Source organism: Capsicum annuum, chromosome 9, assembly GCF_002878395.1.
Source record: "Capsicum annuum cultivar UCD-10X-F1 chromosome 9, UCD10Xv1.1, whole genome shotgun sequence".
In the NCBI taxonomy this organism is placed as follows: domain Eukaryota; kingdom Viridiplantae; phylum Streptophyta; class Magnoliopsida; order Solanales; family Solanaceae; genus Capsicum; species Capsicum annuum.
The window spans coordinates 169,680,088-169,695,350 of NC_061119.1; the positions used below are offsets into that span (position 1 = coordinate 169,680,088).

General features: G+C 35.2%; 1 protein-coding gene across 3 annotated transcripts; it reads left to right on the forward strand.

The window, feature by feature from the left end:
- The first annotated feature begins 2,502 nt into the window (after positions 1-2,502).
- On the forward strand, positions 2,503-13,675 carry LOC107842389 (OVARIAN TUMOR DOMAIN-containing deubiquitinating enzyme 4). Of its 3 annotated transcripts, none has more exons than XM_016686208.2 (8): positions 2,503-2,711; positions 4,606-4,722; positions 5,500-5,668; positions 7,921-8,459; positions 8,653-8,774; positions 9,310-9,350; positions 9,609-9,707; positions 13,220-13,675. In XM_016686208.2, exons 3-8 carry the CDS (start codon positions 5,640-5,642, stop codon positions 13,389-13,391), a joined length of 1,002 nt encoding a protein of 333 aa, XP_016541694.2. In that variant the 5' UTR covers positions 2,503-2,711; positions 4,606-4,722; positions 5,500-5,639; the 3' UTR covers positions 13,392-13,675. The 3 variants fall into 3 exon arrangements, with proteins under 3 accessions (XP_016541694.2, XP_016541696.2, XP_016541695.2); XM_016686209.2 differs by having other exon boundaries at positions 2,533-2,711; positions 5,425-5,668; XM_016686210.2 differs by lacking the exon at positions 4,606-4,722.
- Positions 13,676-15,263: the final 1,588 nt, after the last annotated feature.

The window sequence follows — 15,263 nt, forward strand, 5'->3', positions numbered from 1 at the left end:
GCCTTCAGCATTGACCAGCTCTTCGGTGGAAGGGCTATTAGCATCTGCATCATCTCTTTTGAAACATTCCTCCTCCCTGTGTTAAAGCAAGCTCATAGAGTGGTGGATGTAGCCTAGCTGCTTCACTTGTTCCTTTACTTGGACTTGATTTGGTTTCTGTTCTTTTGAGAACCATATTATCTAAAATTAACAAGAACATAAAATAATATATTATTATTGATTAATGCATCGTTAAAAAAGGATAACAGTAAATCAAACAAGCAAAACAGTAAAATAATAGTTGTAATAGATCACCGATCTGTTGCAGCATATAATCAAACTGTTGCAGCGGATGAGTAATCTGTTGCAATAATACAAAACATACCACTCATCTTTTAAGATAGATGAATAATCTGTTCAACAGATCACACAACTATTGTGACATCATCTGTTGCAACATATGAGTGATCTGTTGGAACAGTTAAATAATCTGTAGCAATGACTGAGTAATCTGTTGTGATAATACAAAATATATCACTCATCTATTGAGAAAGATGAATGGTCTGTGAAATAGTTTAGACATTTGTTGCAACACATGAGTGATCTGTTGGAATAGTTATCAACGGTCAATATTATTTAGATTTCTTCCAACATAGGGTCGACTATCGCGACAGATGAATGATCAGTTGGAAAAATCAAGTCTTGGACTTTTCCTGTAGGAATAGTTGGTAGGATTTTATCCAATAGGAGGTTCATCTGTTGCATCAGATCATTAATCTGATGGTTTTTCCATTGCACCAGATGGTTAATTAGTTGCATCAGATTTTTTATCTGAAGCTTAATCTGTTGCAACATATGGTAAAGCTGTTGCATTAGATTATTAATCTGTTGCATCAGAATTATAATCTGATGGTTCTTCTGGTGCATCAGATGGTTGATCTATTACATCATATGATAAATCTGTTGCATCAGATGGTTAATATATTGCACCAGATGGGTAATCTATTGGAGTAAACAATAGCACAATTTTGTTAAACAAAAAATAATAATTTTATCATTTTTACCAAGAACAAGAACAGAACAAATCAAATCAAATTATCTTTTTATTTTTATAAACACAAACAATAAAAATCAAACTTCAAAAAAATGCAACAAACAACAAAATATCATAATTCACTTCGAAAAGAGAAGAGAATAAATACCAGAAACTAGGGTTTATTCAGACCGCATTTTAAATTAGTGCAACAAATATTAAAATTGTTAACCAATACTATAAGTGAAGTTGGCTCAAGTTTCTCATTTACCTGTGAAAGAAGAAAAAGACCGATGAAGAATTCGAAGCTGTTGTGGCCGGAGAGCAAGGCTGTCACATTGATTGAAGTCGAAAAGGAACTCGAAGCCCAACTATTTGTAGTCGGATGTTGAAGTCACCGAGGATTGAAATAAGAAATTTGCAGAACAGTTGGTTGGGAGAGAGTTGAGAGAAGCTGTCAAGAGAGGGATGAGAGACAGATTGATTGAATTGAAGAGGGAAACTCGAAACCCAACTATTTGTCGTCAGGGGTTGAAGGGAGAAATTTTGCAGAACTGTTGATGGGAGAGAGTTGAGAGAAGCTGTCGAGAGAGAGAAGAGGGAGGTTGATTTGGATTGAAGAGGGTGTGGGTTGGGTTGATTTGTATTTTTGAAAAGATTAGAAAGTTTTGAAAATATTAATCAAGTTCACAATTAACTTGATCAAGTTTCCTAATAATGTTTGACCCTATCTTTTGGTCAATGTCACCAATCCTTCATTCAAGATTTAATAGACACCTATTCTTCAATTTTCTCTAGAAACATAAAGAGAAGAACCATCAAAGATGTAACCGTTATTTAGGATTCATTTGACTATAGATACTTCAAATAGCTTTTGAAATTTTTTTTTTTGACCAAAAATATTTGGTCGTAAAATTTATCTTTATTTAATAAATGTTTTTGACAGATACTTTAAATTTTTAAAAACTAGAAAAAAAATTGAGCCAAATTATATTATTTGAGAACTTTTAAAAATTTAAACTTCATCCCATTTTTTTATGTTTTATTAAAATACCCCTTCATATATTAATCCAAATTAGAAGTATCTATTTGACAACCAACCTCACTAAACAAATCTTGTTATTTTACTCAAGTATGCAATAGTATTATTGCATATCAATTATTAAAAGTAATATAAATAGAAATATTAGATACTTCTTTGTGACTTGAGAAAATTTCGATAGGTCCTAAACTGATGTATGAAATTATTTGTAAGTAAGTTGAGCTTATAATTTCTTAATCTAATTTTTATCATAAAATATGCTCACTAATAAGTGATAATACAAAATTATGAATAATTTTAGTAATTTTTAAAGCTTACGGGTATAAATTATATATTTCTTAGAAAAGTCAAATACTTCCCCCTAAAACTATGACAAATGAAAAAAATATTTGAAAATCTATGGCAAAAAGTTTAAATTACTCGTAAGGGTAAGATGGTAATTTGATTACTAGATATAGCAAGGAATAATTCTTGAATGATCTATTCTTTTCCTCTCTCATTGAAGGAAAGAATAAGAACTTGGGTAAAATTTAATAGACCGTCGCTGTCTAACCATCCCCCCAGCAATTTCCATCATCTCCTTGAAACAAAGCTACCAATAATTATTATTGGGATACTTTTTTCGACTTTTCCGGTCATAGTTTGAATTCAGTCCAGGTATATACTGTTCATTGCCATCCTTAGCCTTTCTTTTCATTTTTTGTGATTTTTCTTTCAATTGAAAGAAATACAACTTTCAAAGATTTCTCCGAATTATATTTCTGTGCTCATAATACATAAATGATCCCTTTAACTTGATTTCAGGTTGTATATTTTTTACATAATACATAAATGTGCCCTTAACTTGGTTTCAGGTTGTATTTATTCCTTCAACGTTAGGATGTGTATAAGCAGACACTTAAACTTTGTGTAAAGTTGAACAATTAAAACATACATCCTACGTGGCATCTACATGGCAATTGGCGTGAGATTTCCATGTAGATGCCACACGGGACCGCTTGTCTCTTACTTGTTCAACTTTATACCAGTTGAAGTGCCGATTTGTGTACACTTAGGAGTCGTATAGGTTTTCATTATAGACCAAATGGGAGAGCCCAACCCGAAAGACTTGTCTGATAGGTGGGAGAACCCATTTAGCTTATATACTCATAAGCGTTTATCTATTTATCCGATGAGGGACAATTGGCACATAACAGTTTTAATCTGTGTCGATTTTATGCAACAATTTATGTATTTTGGACTTGAGCGTTCTATCTAGTTTTGTATTTATAGACATACACTTTTGGGATTGCTCGACGGGGAAACAATTTATGATAGTTGTAAGGGGTCGTTTGGTTGGGAACAAGTTATTCCGGGATAACTTATCCCACCATGTATATAGGACAACTTATCACATCACTAAGGTATAAATGGAGGGATAAATAATCCCGACCCTAACTAATACCTCCAATCAAACGTAGGATAAAATAATATTGCATTTTATCATGGAATTATTATACCTTATCCATCACACTAAACGTCCCCCACGTATATACCAGTCTGAGAATGTTAAAAGCCTATTGATTGCTCTATAAGATTCTAAAAAATCTTTGTTTCTGATTGAGGGAAAAATGTAAGAAAGTAATTCCTACAAAATTGAGATTAAAGATCACATATGTATATATCAAATAACAAAAATCAGAAGTTGTGCTTATGTAAGCAAAAAAACATATCCAGGATAGCTTGTAGACAAACTAAGTTTAATTGTGGCCCTAGATCTCCACATGTACATTGCAGCCTTACATCCTTAGCTTTTGTATACTGTTATATCCTACTTACATGCTCCTATTTTTTTAATCGCTAATGTAAATGAGATGCATAATTTGCTACTATTACATCAAAATGTTTTGTCTTCAGCTTCCTTTATGCCACCTACTCTTAGTTTTCATTTGAATTTTTTGTTTTGGTTATTCGTTGTTTTTTATCTGTCCTCTTTTGTTATAGTGGAAAGACCAAATGTTACATTAGTATTTTGTTGACCTCCAAAAGAAGCTACTATTGAAGGGGAGCCTAGAAGTAATTGGTAAAGTTGCTGCCATGTGACCAATGAGTCACGGGTTCAAGCCGTGGAAGTAGTAGCCTCTCTGACAGAAAGGCAAGTGAGGCTCCAAATAGTAGACCCTTGTGGTCTGGCCTTTCCTCAGATCCTACGCATAGCGGTAGCTTTAGTGCACTGGGCTTGCTTATTTTTTTCAAAAGAAAGCTATTATTGTTTTTTTTTTTTTGGGAAAGTTTTGCGTGCAAATGCATCTGCAATTGAGTTGTTTAGCTTCTCAATTTGAGTTCTGAATTGCCTCTGGTATATGCTCAATTGTGGTGTGTTTTCTCTATTTTTTCATATTTTTAATGCACCCAATTACCGCTAATGAAATTTGGTGAGTATCTGGTAGTTTCTCTATTCTTTTCGTTAGTTTCATATCATTATATCCAATTTGTACATTGAGGCATTGAACGTGTTTGATAACATGCCCAAATCAACTGATTTCTTTTGTTGTTTTTTCTCTTTTGATAGGTGTTCTGCAACTGCACACATTAGTAGACTCGATTGGTTAAAAACATAAATATTTGGAATTGGCTTACAAATGAAAGATCTACCACTTTCTCTCCTCCAACACTGAGCTTTCCTCAAGTAAAATGACTCTTTATCAACCTTTGTTTCTTAGTCTCTTAATATCGGATTTGGGTATTCATCTATGTGTTTTTTATTTATGTTTTATCCTGTTATCATTTTGGTAATTGAAATATGATGAAGCATAAGCGTTTCCTATTAGTGATGTTGTTTTCTGTGTTCTATTCTGGGGAAATATTCCAGCTTTGATATAAGTGAATCGTGCTAGCTCTTACCTAACTCGGATAATTTATATTTTTTAGGTTTATGCACAAATCCATGTGATTAAAATGCATCTTCAGAGAATTCTTTGTGAGATGCTACCTGCAATTTACATCTGTGTGGTGTCAAATTGGAGTAGATGCTCCATAGTGCATATATCTTTTTAATACAGTCAAACCTCTCTATAGTGGCAGCTATAGAGAGGTGGTGTTATACATGTAGAGTGATATTTGATTTTTAAATCTCGTTTAGCTGTTACAAATAAAAATATAAAAAAATTCTTTGTACTTTTTATTTTATATTATAGAGGAAACAAAATACTTGTTATATTAAAATCTCAATGAATTTTATATTTCATTATTGAAAAGACTAATATATTACTGAAAAATTTATAACTAGTTATATCATACCGACAAAGAATTAAAATCTAAGGAACATATGCATTTAAAATTAATGAGAAATTTAATATTTCAAGCTGATATAAGAATTCTATAATTGTAGGTTGTTTCAGAAATTCTTATCTCATAATGACAATACATCGCTTGAAATGACGAAAATCTTTGTCCAAACTTTCAGCAAAAGGTTAATCGCTTTCCCTTGAAAGAAGCTTAACAGATGACTCTTCTATCTCACCTCAAGCAGCAGTAGGTTGAGGCTCTTCATCAGCACTTCCGTATTCATCTTCCGCATTTGCGGTCTCCTATTCTTCTACTCCAATGAATTGTGCAATAATCTCTTCATCAGTGTAAGTATTATGTATTGAAAGTGATGTGTAAATTCCATATAAAATGTAGCATCCATTGCTTAATTGATGTTATGAGATGGGATTTGGGCTATAAGTGATGACACACTACCAACATCTTCAACATAATATTTGAGTATGGTGTTGTAGAGAGGTAATTTTACAAAGTGTGTACCACTACAATAAACACCATTGCTGTTATAAGTAGAATATCGTTATAGAGAAGCAAAATATAACATGAAAATTCGGTTCCAGAGAAAATCAAGCTGCTATAGTGAAATGCCGTTATAATGAGGGGCCGTTGTAGAAATGTCTGACTGTATTTAGTCGAAACTGCAACAATATACGTGAGCTTAGAGCCATGTAATCATTATTTTAAATAACTCTACGAGAAGTTAAATAACTCTGCAAGAAGTGCACCAAACTTTTATTTGTTACACCCAGCTATAAATCTAATATTTACAGAATTGTTGCAACTTGCTATTCCATGTTACAAGATTGTGTCATTTAGTATGCTATAGCACTCTCTCATAGACTCATGATAGTACTATAGTCTTTCAATTGCAGCCTTAGTTGGCACTATAAGTGATTTTGTGATCAGCCCATATGGAAGAAGGTAATCAAGGAGAAATATGGTTTGGATGGAAGATTGACTACCAAAGTGAGCAGTAGTCCTTATGGAGATGGTCTCTGGAAATCCCTAAGGAACTTGTGCTATCAAAAAGCATGCTCAGTGTTGGTAATGGAATGAAAATAGATCTATGAATCATAAATGGATAGAGCAAGGTCCCCTAAAGCAGCTCTTTCCAGACATATACTCTCTCAATCAACAACAAAACTCAACAATTGAAATGTTTTGGGGTGAACTAGGGTGGAACTTGAGTTTTAGGAGAGCTTTAAATGACTGGGAAATTGATAAACTAGCAAGCTTTTATGGAACTTTAGAACAGTTCAAAGGAACATCAAGTGAGGCAGATTGTTTGATATGGCTAAGGAGTAAGCAGAACAAATTCACTCTGAAAGCAGAGCTGCATCCAGGGTATTCACAACCCCAAACAATCAGACGGGGATTTGGTCTTGGAAGATGATCTGAAGGATTAAAATCTCCCTCAAAGTTGCATGCTTCTCTTGGTTGCTAGCTAGAGAAGTTGTACTCACACAAGATAAACTCATGAGGAGAGGTTTAAATCTTTGCTCAAGGTGTTTTCTCTGTGGTAAGGAAGCAGAGACTATCTTTCATCTCTTTCATACTGCCGTTGGACTGACCAGCTGTGGAGGATTTTCATAACTTGAAGGGCATTAGCTGGACTATGCCAGGAAGAGTATCTGAGGTACTGAAATGCTGGAACAGTGATATCAATCCTTCCGGTCAGAAAGAGAGATGGAAAATTATCCCTGCTTGCATTTGGTGGGCTGTGTGGGGTGAAAGAAACCAAGTTTGCTTTGAAGACAAAGCCGTTAGTATACAAAAACTAAAGATGAAATGTTTATGACGTATCTTTTTTTGGTGTAAACATAGCTTAATAGAAGATTCAAAATTTGTTCTTGATGTACTAGATTCCTTATGAGAAGATTAAGGACTAGGAGCTTTTTTTTTTGCTCATGGATGTAAAAAAGGGGACTACACACCCTTTATTTAGTTTGTTATTATTTATTCATTATTTATTAACATACTATATTGTTACCTGTTCAAAAAAAAAGTGGTTTGTAGGCTTTCTCTTATATGACATCCAAATTGGTGACAGTCTTTGTTTCTTCCTTAGCCAATCATCTTATTCATCTCTCACAAATGTGGAGTATCTAGAGGGCAAAAAGGGCAGTCTGGTGCACTAAAGCTACTGCTCAGGGTCTGGGGAAGGGCTCGACCATGAGGGTCTATTGTATGCAGTCTTACCTTGCATTTCTGCCAGAGGCTGTTTCCAAGGTTTGAGGTGTAACCTTCTGGTCACATGGCAGACACTTTATCAGATACTTCAAGGCTCCCCTTCAAATGCAGATTATGTGAAGTACTTAAAGAAACACGTGAATTTCATTTAATAATTTATGGGTATATACGTCTGGTTTCAATTGCTGATTAATATGAGCTGCATTAAGAGCCAATTAATACCTGTAAATCCAAGTATCACTTTATGCTGCTTGATTCTATTTAATCCATTGTGAGTTTAGGTTTTTTGGCCTTTGCTCTTTTGCTGCTGTTATATAGTGGTCTGTTCTCCCATTAGTACTTATATGATAAACTTGTGATTCCTAAGCAGATATGCGAGAAGACAAATGACAAGCCGCTTCTGTAATATAGTTTTGCAAGCACCAGCCAGCTCATTGCGTTTTTATATCTCAGCCAACCCTGCAAAATTCTATTGTTCTACTATTTCTTCATCCAGGTCAAATTGTCTCTCATCATCAGTCAGCTTTGAGGGATCCCAAAAAAGATTTGTTGGGTCTACCAACTCCAAGCTGAAGAACAGCTGCTGCTCGTTAACGCTTAGAACTGCAGTGAGTCCCAGATATACCTGGAAGTTGTGCCATGATACTTCTTTTTGGTCCCAAAATGTGAATATGAGGCTTTTCTTGCCCACTCAGTCGAAGGTTCCAGTGAACAGCTGCAAAATTGGGCATAATTCTGGACACCGACATCATACATCTGCTGGTTTATTTATTGGATTTTTGGTCTGCTGCTCTGCCTCTGAACCAGTGCATGCTGAAGCATCAGGAGAAAGTAGGGGAAATAACTGTGAATCCTCAACCACTGTCTATTCACATGGAAAGAAGGTCTATACAGACTATTCTGTAATTGGTGAGTGGTGCATTTCAGACTTCTATTTTCTGTTTCTTCTTTGGTTGATAGACTGCCAATGCACCTGCTGATTATGTGGAAGCAATGTACATGCACTACTATTGGATTTCAAGGCCCTCTCCGTGGAAGATGAACTTAACTAATAATCGTGTTGGATTTATTTTGATAGAAAAGACGGCTTCACTTCATGCAGGTATACCTGGAGATGGAAGATGTTTATTTCGTTCTATTGCTCATGGTGCTTGTGTAAGGTCAAGGAAGCCCCCGCCTGATGAGAGACTACAGAGGCAATTAGCGGATGAATTGCGGGCCAGAGTATGTTTGCGTTGTTTTTCAATTATAGGTTCTCAATAAACTTGCTGCTCCCCTGTTTATTGGCTGGAAGCCTGAAATTTTAACATTTTACAATGTTCTATCAGTTTCCAGATTAATAGATAAATTTTGAAGTGATTAAGTTCAAGAGGATTGAAGTGATTGTTATATAATCTTGTTTGACAATTGTCTCCGAAATCTTGTCTTAATTCCTGGCTACTTGGAGGATCTAATGTTTCTTGCTTTTCTTCTAATTTCATCCTTTCTGTGAGATCTTGGCTTGCCTGCTCAAACATGCTTTCGGTGGTAACCTCTTCATTTTTGGAGGATCCAACATGGGTGTGCGGATTTTTGGAGGATCAGAGCAACATAGCTGGTTATCCAACCCTTACTAACTGGAAATGAAAAATATATAAAAGCAGAAGCTTAGGAGCAAATAAAAAAAAGAAGTGTGGCGGGGGGAGGATTTACAAATCTGTATTCCTGGAAGCGAAAATTGCAGCAGTTTTTCCTTACCGTAGTTCATTTTTTCTATTAGGTGGCAGATGAATTTATAAAGAGGCGGGAGGAGACAGAATGGTAAGTGTAAAGCCTGCATGAGTCTGAAATCTTAGTTCTGACAAAATTTGATGTAGGTAAGATGCTATTAAGCCAGTTAAACATGGAATCCCCGCTGAGTGATAAAGGAAGAATGATATTGAGTTGCTTTTTTTAAGATTTACTTGGTCAATATACTCATGTTTTAATTCCTTTTGTTATCTGGGCAGGTGTGGTGGAGCCACATTGCTCTATATTTTGGGTGGTAAATATCCAATTGATAGTTTGATATCCTTCCAGGTTCATCGAAGGTGATTTTAACACGTATGTCGCCCAAATAAGGAATTGCCATGTGTGGGGAGGTGAACCAGAACTTTTGATGGCTTCTCATGTTCTCCAGTGAGTTAGAATTCTGCCGATTTTATAGTGTGCTGTTGTACCTATGAGCTTTCGAGCCTGCATCTGTATGTATTTTCTTATTAGATGCTTGATTGACTGTCTACAAAGATGAAGGGATAATTTGATCCTATATTTGGATTTTGCAATTTTTCTGATGAAACATACATTCGACTTCTAGCTATTTTATTTATATATGCTGATAAATACTGAAAAAAGAAAATTTATGTGGCTGGAGAATGCTTTCTCTGGGTAGACGATTAGAGAGCTTCATATCTTTAATGACACAGGACACTTTTGCATTGAACTTTTGCAGCTAAGGTAGAGATTTCCTTTTGATCTCGTCTCAGGCTTTTTAGGTCAAAGCAAACAATAGAACTTTTTTGTTGTACTCTCTAAACAAATTGTCAAAGCATCTTCTGAAGGATGCTTTTAATCGTTTAGGGGTAAGTAAAAAGGAATGGATGGAACCGCCCTTGAAGGGGCTTAACAAACAATGAGCTCACTGCCCATTTTGCTTGCTGCGGCGCCCCAGGCGGCACTCTGGGCAATGCCACAAGCTGCCTGGGTAGTAGCTGGTTGCTTGCTGCCCTTCTTCACTCCCTTGCACTGCCACGACGTTGCTTTAGTGCAAAAATTGCATTTTGTGTATGATTTAATCATATGCAAACCCCGATACATATACGAATCATTCCAAGTTGATTTCCAACTAAAATTGAAGCATAACAAGCTCAATTGAAGCCATAACACCTCAACGAACAACTATAACTAAAACTTAAAACATGAGGTGTAACAGTTAATGATTGATCCAATACTTTGCATATCAAAAGAACTCTCTGCATTTTCCTTTGATTTCTCTCATCTAAATTTGTTGCCCAACAAGTCAATAGGTACTTTCATAGACTAATAACTCTTTGTCTACACTTAAAACAAATCCCTGCTCCCAAAAGAATAATAAAAGAACTTTTTATGGAGTAGTAAAGATGTCACACATAAGTTCACAAAGGTGAAAAATGAAGACAAAAGGTTGACAAAGGAAAGACGGTTCAACCTGTAGTCCTTTCATGTCATAATCCAACTTAGAGGCTGTGGCTGTCACTAGGCAAACTTGGCCCTACTACGCGAACCATTGTAACTTTTTACTCATACTCATCAAGCTAGAGTCGTTCATGTAACACATCTCATATTTCTTGTCTTACATACACCTAACAAACCAAAACATGTAAACACATCTTGACCTTGACATGTGGAGTTTTGATACACTACTCAATCCACAACCTGTCATGGAGTACATGGAGAAAGCTCCAGATATTCAACCACTAAATCTGGTCTTTTTAAACAGCAGGAAAGAAACATGACATAATAGATAAACAATTTTGTAGCACACCAAATCTGTAGCACCTTCACTCCTTTCGGAAAGGCCTCCCTTCTGTATGATAGGAATAACTTCCCGACTCTATTGGCACATGAAGTGATTCCCCTGTGGGGATCATGAAGGCAGTTGTTCTTCTTCTGAAAAAGCAAGGGAGTTGGGAAGGCACCTTTTCTCTAATGATAAATAGTTAAATATTCAATTGGCAACTGTGGTACTCATCATGGCTCAACTCTGCATCTGAATATGTGAAGACTGAAGACGTAATGACTGGTGAATCCTCCAACTCAGAGTTACCTTATTCACAACCACTAGGGAAAACTTTACATTTACAATAGCGCATTCTGTGGAATACATGATAATGAACTTTATACAATATTCATGCTTGGACAAAAATCGTGTATCATATTTGTCTAAGTACCGTTTAGTAGTCTTTGCTCAAACATACTTCATAAATCAAAGTATCGATAGTCGAAGTATGATCATGTTCTTGTATCATAATAAAATAGTGTTTTTCTTTTTCCAATAGTCTCTTTATCTCAAGGTATTTCCTTCGGCTTGTGTTTATAACTATGGGAATACATGCTCTGCTGACCTGATCAGGTACGGCTATCGTATCCACTACCCATAAAAGGTAATGCAATACAAACTTATACACTTTCCACTATGGGCTACACGTGTAACACTTTTCAGTGCTGCCCCCTTTCGGGCAAGCCATACCATCTTAGGTCTCTTTTATTTCCTCCTTAAGCTTTTCCCAATGCAACTTCGTTTAGGTTATAAACACCTACATTGTAACCCTAATCAATCTTTATATCAGTCTATGTGACGACAATCCAATACTCATGGTAGAATTCAAGTTAAATGCTGAGTTAGGTTTCGTTTCACCTTTGGTTTAAAATTCTTGTTGGTGATGAAACCTTTTCAAATCCTTATCCCAATTCCTTCTAGTTTCGAAATGCGTCCTACTATGTGTATTCATGGATTAGGATTAAGGATTAAATATGTGTATGCATGGATTAGGATCGAGGTATAGATAATTGTAGTGCAAAACTGTGTGAAAGTACTAAGGAATTCTCCAATTTTTTGCTGTCTAGGGCTGTTGCACTGAATTGTTTGCCGAGTCCATTGTGTTGCACTGGATGAGGGGACTTTGAAACTCTGTGAAGTTTCGCTCCCATGCAGTGCGCGCTGGCTAGTGATCCACTTTTAGTGCTTCGCACTGGTTGCTGTCAGCCTGCACGACTTCAGTAAAACGGCTGTCTAGAAGACACCAAATGAAAACCGCTTGAACCGTTGCAGACAATGTTTTAAGGATTACTACTTTGTTTCAAGAGTCATGTCCGAGTTCTTACTAGATTAAGAGTTGTGCATCTTTGAGATTGGGTGGTCTTCACTTGTTAGCATAAGCATCTTTGAGATTGGGTGGTCCTCAGTTGTTAGCATAAGCATTTTGTCCCAACTTCTCTTGTTTCTGTGAGGTCGGTGTATTAATTTTTATTTTGGAAATGCACCTTTTTTGTTGCACCTTAACCAGAAGAGGTGCGAGTATCAGATAAGAGTTCATTTCCTGTTGTTGTTGGATGCATTTAACTATTTAAGCTAGTGTCTGAGAAATGGACTGCAAATAGGAGCTACAGCACCACTAACAAAGAAAAGCTGCGATAATGAGGTGGCGGAAACTATAAGAATTTAGGTTAGTTGAACGAGCAGAAAGAAGAGTTCATGGGTGGAGGGATACCGTTTCAGTCTCAGGAACAATAGCTGGATTGGGCGAGGTAGTTGCTTTAAAGTTTTCCAAAATTTTCATATTATTACAACGTGCGTCTCCAGACCTGACTTCGTGGGAACTTTGTGGGAATATATGGGGTATGTTGTTGTTGTTGTAACTTGTGTCTATATGTTGATAATCTCAATCTCGTTAGTTTTTCTGTATTACACCAGATGAATATTCTCTTTATCTTCTTGAATATATGGATTTATGTGGCTATATGGTGCACATTACGATAGAAGTGGAAAAGTTGATGATGCTGCATTCGATCTATATCAGTTAGAGTAGATCACCAGACCACTCGGTTATTATAGCCTCACCATGGTACGTGAGATTTATGCACTTACGAGATTGTACTGTTGACTTCTGCAGGATGCCAATTAGTGTTTACATGTATGACCAGGACGCAAGTGGCCTAATTTCTATTGCTGAATATGGGCAAGAATATGGCAAGGACAATCCTATTAAGGTTCTCTATCACGGATTTGGTCATTATGATGCATTGCACATTCCCGGGAAGAAAGGACCAAGATCAAAACTTTAAATTGCATTCTGATCATGAAGGTTTATCATGGAGAAGAAGAGGCAATGCACATGCTTTTGAACTATGCATTATTTAGAATGTAACAAATAGGCTGAATGTGAATAGCCTACATATGGGGCCCTAAATATATGCTCTCTTTGAATTGTTAGGAGTTTGGTTCTTCCCCTCATCATGATGTAATCTTTACCATCTTTTCTTTTCATTTCTCTGTTAAGTCGAATTCTGAAGTATTGTTTGATGATGCTTTGCAAATGAATGTACCCTTTTCTTTTTCTATGGATAAAGTAACTTGTTAAGATTTTTTCCTTCTCGCGCGGTGTTCGGTAACAACTTTGGGTCCCAATAAATCTAAAGGATTTAGATATTTTATCTATTCAACCGTATGTTTTGGAACCTGTTTGGCTAAAAGATTTTGGAAACCACCAACCGAAATTGTTTTTTTGGGGTCAAATATCTATTTGGCCATGGACATTATCTAGTTTTTGGGAGATCAGTTTTCAAATTCAAGGTGTTCTTCAAATGTGGTAGATAATAAAATTCATGCTGATAAATAACTAGGATATGAAAATTTGTAATGATTGTGGTATTTGATTTCAAATAGATTTGTCTTTTTAAATATAAATTCAAGAGGTTTTGAACTTATTTTTTAATCTTGATGGACTTGATTTTGATTTGTAATTCAATTCAAGGGGTTTCGAGCTTGATGATGAATGTTAATGAACTTGATCTTGATATGTACCTGAATTCGAAAGCTTTCGAATATAGATTCAAGAGGTTTTGAACTTATTTTTGAATCTTGATGGATTTGATCTTGATTTATAATTGAATTCAAAGGGTTTTGAGTTTGATCTTGAACGCCTGAATTTAAAAGCTTGAAGCTTAATCTTGAATTTGGTAGTCTTGATATTGACTTGTATTTGAACTTGGTTGCTCGAACTTATAAGTTCTAAAGAAATCTGTAGCATTTGATCCACTAACTCTCTTTGGCATCTTGTTAGAATTTTCGTGTCTTATCTGAATTATGAAAACCTCTATTTATAGTTGTAGTATGAGAGAGTTGAGATAAAGACGAATTCTTTTCGGCCAACCAAATTTAAGTGACATAACTATACTAATTGGTCAAAACACGTTATTTGTACACATGACGCATTTCCATTGGCTTTTGATTTAACTAGACATGATGTCATTATGATAAATGGCATGATCTTATAACCACCTTCGTTTGACTTGACATGTCACATCATTTGATATGTGGCACTAAAATAATTAAGTCTTTAGAATAAAATGACAACTTATCAAAGTAGATTCATTATTTGAAGCCCAAATCAATGGACTAATCTAATGAAATTTGACTTTAATTATGGGGAAAAGTGAAAAATAGCACTTCATTCTAAAATGATTCCACTAAAAATAGCCTCCACATTCAAATACCCCTAATAGCTGGTAAACTAATTCCACTTAATAGTCATTACTAATAGCAAAGCAAGTTCATTTATTTGTAGCCCAAATCAATGGACTAATCTAATGAAATTTGATTTTAATTATGGAGAAAAGTTAAAAATAACACTTTATTCTAAAATGATTCCACGGAAATAGCCCCCAAATTTGAATACCCTAATAGCGTTAGATTAATTCCACTTAATCTATAATATATTAAAAGTGTGAAGACCTCTGAAAAGTGATTTGAATTTTTTGTCTTTCATTAAAAAACCCTCCTTTAGACAAAAATGTCTTTTCACTATTTTCTTTAATTTATTATTTAATTATTTTTATTATATTAAATAAACTCCTAAAATATATGGGGCTCCTAAAATATATGGAAGAAAAATTAATTAATATTTTCCTTTATAGTGATCAATTAGAAAATACTCC

Coding starts and splice junctions, on each gene's coding strand:
- LOC107842389 (XM_016686208.2), top strand. CDS start 5,640: ATGAATTGTGCAATAATCTCTTCATCAGT. Junction 8,775..9,309: donor CGGATGAATTGCGGGCCAGA/GTATGTTTGCGT, acceptor TTTTTCTATTAG/GTGGCAGATGAATTTATAAA. Junction 9,351..9,608: donor AGGCGGGAGGAGACAGAATG/GTAAGTGTAAAG, acceptor ATATCCTTCCAG/GTTCATCGAAGGTGATTTTA.